At 40.3% G+C, this 9,624-nt stretch overlaps 1 protein-coding gene across 5 annotated transcripts in view; it reads left to right on the plus strand.

Moving 5' to 3' along the window:
* lsp1a (lymphocyte specific protein 1 a) overlaps positions 1–9,624 on the plus strand; it is a 325,234-nt gene that overhangs the window by 274,415 nt on the left and 41,195 nt on the right. For all 5 annotated transcript variants that reach the window (XM_043705982.1, XM_043705980.1, XM_043705981.1 and 2 more), the window contains 2 exons: positions 3,901–4,032; positions 7,004–7,102. In XM_043705982.1, the coding sequence (XP_043561917.1) occupies positions 3,901–4,032; positions 7,004–7,102 (231 nt within the window). The remainder of the gene's footprint in view (positions 1–3,900; positions 4,033–7,003; positions 7,103–9,624) is intronic.

A 9,624-nucleotide genomic window follows, 5' to 3' on the forward strand; every position in this document is an offset into this window, starting at 1 on the left:
ACCCCTCTTCAATTTATTAATATCCTTCCTTTGGCAGGGTAACCAGAACTGTACACAGTACTCCAAAAATGGCCTCACCAACCTCCTCAACATGATGTCCCAATTTCTATATTTAATGGTCTGAGCAGGAACGTGATGCCTCTGAGCTCTCGTTATCTCACTTTTGAAAGTCTCTCACTTACCAATCATCCATGTAGCTGTGAACAGGCTACTCCAATCAACTCTTGAAAGTTTCTGCCTCATACCATCAAAATTTACCTTACTCTAATCAAGAACTTTGCCTTTTATGCAAGGCTTACTATTTTAAACTAATAGAATCATGATCACTGTTCCCCCAGTGCTCCCTCACTAACACTTCAGTCACATGCCCTGCCTTATTTCCAAAGAGAAGGTCAAATTTTGCTCCTTCTCTTGGAGGAACATCTACATATTGATAAAGAAAGTTTTCTTGAACACATCTGACAAATTCCTCACCATCCAAGCCTTGAACACTATGGCAGTCCCAGCCTACATTTGGAAAGTTAAAAACCTCTACTATTACAATGCTATAGTTCTTACATATATCTGAGGTCTCTCTGCATATTTGTTCCTTAATTTCCCTCTGACTATTGGGGGTGGGGTGAGGGGTTAGATAGCACAATCCCATCAAAGTGAGTTCCATCCATATAGCTTCACTGGATGATCCTTCAGAAATATCCTCTCTAAATACAGCAGTAATATTTTAGTTAATCAAAATCTTCTTTCCCCTCCTTTCTTGCCTCTTTTTCTATCCCTTCTGTAGCATCTAAACAAAAGAACGTTGAGCTGTCGGTCCTTTCCCTCCTTCAGCCATGTTTCTATAACAGCTATGATGTCCCAGCCCCATGTTCCATACATGTCCTGAGTTCATTTGTCTTACCTGTAAGACACCCACATTGAAATAAATGCACTTTAATTCTTTGCAGTTATCTTGTTCTCTGACTTGCTCTTGCCTGCATTTTTGAATTAACTTGCTCTTTTTTTAAAATTCAGAACCATCCTCATTTGTCTTTTTATTGTGAGTACTATTAAGGATCAACACTCTTTGTCCTTCTCCCATTTCCCCCCCCCCCCCCCCCCCACACCATCCTAACCCTCAGATAATGTCATTTTTACCAACGTGTGCAATAACTTCCAGCTTCTCGCTCTCTCCTTTGACAATATGTCGCAACTGTTTTTAGATGTCCTTGACCCTTGTACCAGGAAGGCAACATACCATCCTGGATTCTTAATCATGACCACAGAATCTACTGTCTGCACCCCTGACAGCAGAATTCCCTAGAACAATTTCTCTTTCGAATTTTGACAAACTCTGCTTAACGTAAGATTCATTCATGGTGCCCAATATCTGGCTGCGAGATTATTTTCCTATCCTCCTCAATTGTACCCAAAATGGTAAATCTGTTTGTGAGAGGAATAGCAACAGGAAACTCCTGAACTACCTTCTTACTTCTACTGACAGTCACCCGTCTATCTTACTGAACCTGCAGTTTAACTACTATCTAAATCTACTAACCATCACACTATGTCTCCGCTATGCTACTCAGTGACTCTAACTGCCTCTCCAGCAACTCAAAGTGGTCTGATATGAGATGGATCCAAAAACACCACCTGCAGATGTGGTCTCCAGGGACAGTCAACTGTTCCCTAATATCCCACATATGACAGGAGGGACATACCACTCTTATTGACTGCTGTAAATTGCCCTTTAAAATTTGCTCACTTAGATTTGCCTAAGAAGACCCACACTTTTCCAGAATGTTTTCAGTTGTTTTCCAGAATGAGTGTTGTCTCTTGGAAGTTCCATTCATTTTAAGATTCTCTATCTTTGTTATGTGTTTTAAGCATTTCAATGTGTAACAGGAAGAGGAGCTGAGCTGGAGAAACTTTCTTACGTCCTGTTGGTTGTCTTGCTGTTACTGCCTTCTGTAGCAAACAGACAAGTTTATCACCATAGGTTCTTGCAAGAAGATCTTTCAGTCATGTAATAGCTGACAAGGGGCCCATAAAGGGTATGGTCCATGTTAATTCAGGGATTTTGGTTTCCCATGGTCAAGCTTTCAAGATGCCATTGAAAAGGAGGGCAGAGGCATCTTCAGCAATTTTTTTCATGTAATGAGTTTCTAGAAGTTTCTTTTTGTCTCTGGCCGTTCCTGCAGATGAGTGATCTGTTGTTTATATTTGGTTTCTTATTGCAAATCAGTTCCTTCCAGTGTCTAGGCATCCATTTTGTAATGGATCCTGACCATCTTTCAAGTGAGGTGTCTTCTGCAAACTTTTTTTGAAACAGTGTATTGGCTCATTTAAAGGTTGTGATTTCAAGCAAACAACCCAGATTTCAATTCAGTCAATGGAATTAAAGGTTAATATTCCAGATGTTACATTTTCATGATGGAAGGAGCTGATTTTATTGGTAACAGGTGTCTTCATTTTGCCATGTCAGAAGAGTTAAAATTTCCTCGAATTTCTGCCATCTAAGTGTGTCAGTAATATAATCAGATGCTCAAGAGGATCTGAGCCTGATTATTCAAAGGAGTAGAAATCTCCTGTATCTGGATATGAATCAACCTTAATTTGACATAATAGAAGCCTGCTCTGTGCTAGCAGTGCAGACTCTACATGAAATGAACTTGGGTCAGTCTTGAGCTACTTCCTATTAAGGATGGGGTTACAGTTCAAGATCTGCATCTAATTTTTTATTAACTGGGAACCACATTTTTTTGACATTTAGAATATTTTTCATTCTCATGAGGACCCAGAGTATGACATAAAATATTATGTTCATATAGAAAGTTAGATATTTTGAGTTAGGCTGGCATACTGTTACTGCAAAGTATAGAATCATAGAATTGTTAAAGTACAGAGGAGGCTATTCAGCCCATCAAGCTTTTGAAACCCATCTACAAAAACTGTTTAGTTCATCCCAGTTACCTGTCCTTTCCCTATAAACCAGTAAGTTTTCTTTTCTCTCCACTGCTTTTCCAACTTCCTTCTGAAAACAAGCAGCGTTGCCGTTAGACATAGCTTTTCTTTCTATCCAAACACTCAATATCTGATTTGGGCATGTTTGGTGCGAGTCCTGGAATAGAAAATGTTCCATTTGACTAGTATTAAAAATCCTTGCCTTAGTACATACAAGTCTTAACTAAATTAAAGGACATTAAATTTAACAGCTCTTTAGATAAAATGCTGCCTCTGCAGCATCCAAAATACATCCGATGATGATAATTGTAATTTGGCTGATCTTACTTCAGTTTCATCATTGTTGGACTCCATATCTTGTCCCAGCCAACACTCTGGCTTAATGTTGATATCTCTGCTGTCATTAATGCAGTTTCCTCACATTGTCAGCTCATTAAACGCTGTATTACTAATTTATCCTGATTTGAATTCTCAGATTGGAGTCAGCACACTACTCCCCATTCACACAAATCCCAACTGTAATACCATGAGCATTGTTGTGAATAGGTAAATCCTGAAAACAGATGGAAATAGTTAGAAAAAGGCAAAAGAGGATGTTCAAATGTGTCATGACCTCTGTATATCCCAAATGCTTTACACCCAATGGATCACTTATGAAATGGAGTTGTACATTGACAAGTAATTCCTTTCCAAAAAACTTCACATTGTATTTTTTTCTGTCACAATTTTCTTTCTTCTCCTTTGTCTTCTCTGGTTGGTTTCTGTGATGCATTCTAATGATACCAATTGCCTCATAATTTGCCTAAGAGAGATTGTGTCTGAACCTATGCTGTGAGTATCAATAGAAACTGCCTAACTCATTACATAGGGGTGTTGTATTCATTCTTCGGTGCTTCTTTGTAAGTGATGGCTAGTTTGTTTAATAATATTGAATTGTGTCTGTCTCAAACGCACACACAGAGCACCACAAAATCACTCAGACACACGTCATTGGACATGCCTAATCTACCGGAGGATGTTGCCACCAAAAAGAACCTATGGGAATCAGGCGATGTTGCAGGCTATTCAGTTGCCAAAGGGACACCATGTAAGGTAAGATACTATATTTGTCACTTCTCCACAAAATTGGACCATCATCCACAAGTGCACACTCATCTACTTAGCTTGACATATGTAGTAGGGTGAACTGGAAACCGAATCTCTCCTGTGACACTGAGTGATGTCTTCCAGCTGAATATTTAAAATCGAAGTCTGCGTCAGCTGTCCTATCCTGTATCTCCATTAAGTGTCATAACTGACACCACAAAAGGACTTCCTTTTAAAATACCTCATGAGAAAGCTGCTGTGAATGGAAACAACCAATCTGCCGTTATGTGGGCACTAGATCTCCAATGGAGATCAATATCCAAATTTTAAAAATTCACTTCATTTGAGCATATGTTGTATTACAGATCTGTTGGGAAATGTATCTGGCGCTACAGGTAGTAATGGTAAAAAGACAGCATTTTCCAATGTTCTTTCTGTCCTGTGGCTGACTAGGAGTATCTCCCACCCTGGTGCAGTTGGAATGATTTGATACTTACTTGTGTGGTCACATCGTGGATGTGCCTTTCTTGGCCATCACGTCCTGGAGTCAGACTCACACCTGGCCTTCTGTCTCAGAGTGAGGGATGTTAGTGGTTCACCTCAAGATTTCCTCATACTTATTCATTAGAAGTAGCAGCAACAAAATATTCAGGCATATCACCACTATCTGTCACCTGTTCCCAAGTTAGCCAAGGAACCATGTTAAGCATTCTTAAACATTCTTAAAATGCTTCCAAGTTCTCTACCACAAATCAGCTGTCCAGTGTTTTATTTGCTAGTTGCCATGCAAGCATTAATCTCCCAAACTGAGGAAAATTTGGGGAAATTGAAAGTTCAGATATTGAGTGTCTAAACCAAATTTGTTATTCATTCAATGTATGTTATGGGTTCCAGAAATTTTGAATTATCATTTATTCTAGATGATGCACTATATAAGTATATCAAACAATGTGATAATTCAGTGTGCACTTAAAAAAAATCAGTCAAAACTGAGTGTGTCAATCTAGAAGATGAGTTAGAATTCGAAAAATTATGGCTCTTCTGGAGATTTGATGAAAGGAGTTTATTGATTTAATTGCTGAAAATAGTTGTCCTAAAGACATTGCCCTGAGGAACTGCTGCAGTGATGTGCTGGGGCTGAGATGGTTGTCGTCCAGCAGCCTTGGCTTTAACATTGACTCCAGCCATTGGAGAGTTTTACACCCCTGATTCTCGCTAACATCAGTTCACAAGATGTCATACTTGATCAGTCATCTGTGTTTAAAATGAAGGCAATCACTCTCACCTCACCTTTGGAGTTCAGCTCCTTTCTCAATGTTTGCACCACAGTTGTAAAGAAATTGGGAACCAGATTGTGGAGCACAAACTGGGCAATGGTTAACAGATTACTATAGAAAATGAGGTGGTTATTGTTGAATTGAATTTATCCTTTATTGTTATGTACAGGGCATACCTGGGCCACTTTCCACTATTTAGGGCAAGTATCAGTATTCATACACTGTTCACCTGAACAATTTAACTACAAGTGTGGCTGGTTTTGACGTACAATCTTCATCCCTTACTGCTGAGATATTATTGGAGCACATAGCCTTTGCCACATCCAATGTGCTCAGTCACTGACCTCCACCAATACCACATACTATTGTAGGATCATTTGAAATGCCAATTAAAACCAGAGGCCCCTTTTCTCAAATACCAACTCAGTCTCCATTTAAACCTCCTTTAACCCTTAGGGAATGGTCACTAAGGAGAGTTGCATGCAAGGAGAAAACTTGGACATGGCCAGCTCCATCTATTCACCAGCTTTCTTAATTGCTCCATTACCTCTGGTGACAGACAGTTCATCCAGCCAAACATGGGCAAAATGAAACACTGGCTTCAGCTGTAATCTTCCAATCAATGCCATTTCCATCCACAACCATTGACTTGTAGTATTTGCAATCATTTACAGTTTCAATATTCTATTCAGCCACAAATCTACTTTCTGTGCCACGTCCCCTCCATCTTAAACCCAGATTTTATTCTGAACAAGATGCGGCTTACTCTTTACTTACACATTTGCTGATCTCTATTGGCTCATGATTCTCAAATTTCAATAAGTTCTTATCCTCTTGTTTAATCCATTTATGACCTTGTTCTTTTACCATAATCTCAGTCAAATGGTCACTGCCCATGCCCCATCACTCAACTCCACTTTTCTAACTTCAACCTCTTTATCATCCTGCTTTACCTTACTTCCATTGTTGTTGGCCAGGCCTTAGGCAATTTTGATTCCATTGCCTGAAATTCCCTCAAAATCTCTCCGTCACTCACAGTGTTCTCCTTCATTACGCCTCTTGAACAAATTTTTGGTAGCCTTTTTTTTAACTATAGAATCCATTTTCCTCCGTGTCTCTGAAACATCTGGAGGCATTTTGTCAGCATTATGCCTCTATATGCAAAAGCTGTTGTTGCCATTTCAAAGCAAAAATAAACATTGTGCTTTCAATCAAATAAGTATTGGATTTCCTCTTTAAAACTAATTGGTTCCCTGTAACTGGCCCATTAATATCACATCACTGGCATATTAATAGCATGTGTTCCTGGCAGTTCCAGTCTCAGTAAATAGTCAGAGGAATTGTGCTTTTGTCAGCCAAGAATGATCTGTTTGGAGAATGTGTCACCACTTATTCTATTCTCCCTGCACACAGATTCTAATGAGCTTTTTGTTAGATTTTACCAAATCCTTGGCTAGAAACAGACAGAAAATTCAATGGTGCCCTGCATAAGTTTCTTTGAACACCATGGCAATTTATTTTTAGCAAAGAATGATTGAAAAGTATAAAGTGATTCTAAGAAATATTGTATGCGAGCAATCTTGAATTGTTTTCGCTGAGCTGTTAAATAAAAGTATTTGTAATGAATTGTTCAGTACTTAGTTTGATAAATAATGTTTTCCCTCTGCCCACTAATCTGACCTAATATTTTTCTCTTTCAGGATACTGACGGACTGAAAGTGGGTGTCTGTGACCTCATCAATCAATGGGTGAGCAAGAACCCGGAATCCAATACTAAGGCCAGCCCGTCCAAGCCAGCAGTAAGTTAACATTTTATCACTCTGACTTTTAATCGGCATTCCAATGCAATGTCAATCAGTACCTTAATATAATGTTTAGGAGGGAGCTGGTTCCCATTCTGTGCTATGCTTTCATACGAACAGGCACTATCTATTGCTTTGAATTCATTGTGAACAACAAAAGGTGATGTTGAATAAGATTGCATCACTGGTCTATTATTTAATTCATTCAAGAGAGGCAAGCTTTGCTGGCCAAATTTAATGACCAACCTTTATTGCCCATCTCTAATTGCTGTTGAGAAGGTGGTGATGAATTGCCTTCTTGAACTGCTGCAGCCCATTTCGCTGGAGGTAGACCTACAATGCTGTGAGGGAGAGAGATCCAGGACCTTGACCAGCAAAATTGAAGGTAAGGTCAGGATACTGAGTGGTTTGGAGACAAAATTGTAGGTGGTGGCATTCCCATGTATCTGCTGTTCTTGGCCTTCTAGATGATTGTGATTGTAGGTTTGGAAGGTACTTTCTGAGGACCTGCAATAAATTTCTGCAGTGTACCTTGTAGTTGGTAATCACTGCAGCTACTGTGCATCAGTGGTGGAGGAAGTGGGTGTTTGTGGATGTGGTGCCAGTCAGGTAGAGTGCTTTATCCCAGATGGTGTTGATTTTCTTGAGTGTTGTTGGAGCTGCATTCGTCCAGGTGTGTGGGGAGTACTCCATCACATTTTTGACTTGTGCCTTTTAGATAAGGGACAAGAATTAGGAAATCAGGATATAAGCTTTTCATGCAATATTCTTAGCCTCTGACTTGCTGTTGTAACCACTGTATTTATAGACTTAGTCTGTTTCAGTTTTTGATGGTTACCCCCAAGATGTTGTTAATGGGAGATTCCCTGATGGTAAGGCCATTGAAAGTCAAGGTGGAATGGTTAGTCATAGTCATAGAAATCTTCAACATGGGAAAAAGGTCCTTCAGCCCAATATGTCTGCACTGGTTAAAAACAATAACTGAACTGTTAAGGTCTTGTTTACCTGCACTTGGCTCATAGCCTTGTTTGCCATGGTAGTGCAAATGTACATCTGCACGCTTCTTAAATGTTACGAGGATTTCAGCCTCTATACAGGCAGTGAGTTCACATTCCCATCACCCTCTGAGTGAAACAACTTTTCCTTACATCCTCTGTAAACATCCTACTCCCTGGTCATTGAGCTTGCCAACCCCTCTATTTTTCCTCAGAGGAAAACAACCACAGTCTCTCCAATCTTTGATCATAATGAATACTCTCCAGCCCAGGTGACACTCTGGTAAACACAAAACCATTCTCATTTGTTGGAGATGGATATTGTCTACTACTGTGTGTTCGCTGCCACTTTTCAGCCCAAGTCTAGATATTGTCCATTTGTGCATTTGGCCATGGACAGCTTCAGTTTCTGAGGAGTCACAAATGGTGCTTAATATTGTGCAGTCATCAGCAATCCACTGCTTCTGACCTTATGATATAAGGAAGGTCATTGATGAAGCAGCTGGAGATATTTGACTTATGACATTACCCTGAAGAACTCCTGAAGTGATGCCCTGGAATTAAGGTGACTGAACTCCAACGACCATAATTATTTTCCTTTGTTCTGGGTAGGACTTCAAAGAGTAGAGAACTTGCCCTCCGATTCCTATCAACTCCCATTTGCTTAGGCTCCTTAATTCCACACTTGGTCAAATGTTGTATTGATGTCAACGGTAGTCACTCTCATCTCTCCTCTGAAGTTAAACTCCTTTAACCATGTTTAGACCAGGACTGGAATGAGATCAAGAGCTGAGTGGCCCTGGCAGCACCCAAATGGAGTGTCAGTAAGTAGGTTCTCACAGATCCAGTCAGGAGCCAATCTTCTAACACTCTGCCAACTTAGTCAATAAGTGGTTCCAAGCCATTCTTGGCAGTGAACATTGACTTGCTCCACCCAAAGTACATTGTGTGCCCTTGCCAGACCCTCAGCATATCTGCAAAATGATGTTCACCATGGAGAAGCACTGATTCATCACCTAAGAGAGGGCAGTATATGATAATCAAAAGGAGGTTAGATTACTAGTGTTCGATTCGATACTATGAGATTTTTTTGGGTCCAGAATCAATGTTAATGATTCTCAGAGCAACTCCCTCCCGAAGGTATACCACTGTGCAGCCACATCTGTCAGGACTGTCCTGCTGGTAGGATGGCCATTCTCATAGTGCTGTTGTGTGTGATGTGTGAACATTATGATTCCTTGAGTATGACTGTGTCAGGTCGCTGCTTGATTATATTTGAGTCAGATCGCCTTGTTTGGCACCAGGCTCTCCTTTCTCTCTCGCGCGCTCACACTCGCGCTCGCTCTCTCTCTCACACACACACTCTCTCTCTCTTTCTCTCACACACACTCTCTCTCTCACACACACGCACACACTCCCTCTCTCTCACACACGCGCACACTCTCTCACACACTCTCTCACACAAACACTCTCTCTCTCTCACACACACGCACACACTCTCTCTCACTCTCTCACACAAACACT

This window comes from Chiloscyllium plagiosum, chromosome 16, assembly GCF_004010195.1.
Source record: "Chiloscyllium plagiosum isolate BGI_BamShark_2017 chromosome 16, ASM401019v2, whole genome shotgun sequence".
Taxonomy (NCBI): domain Eukaryota; kingdom Metazoa; phylum Chordata; class Chondrichthyes; order Orectolobiformes; family Hemiscylliidae; genus Chiloscyllium; species Chiloscyllium plagiosum.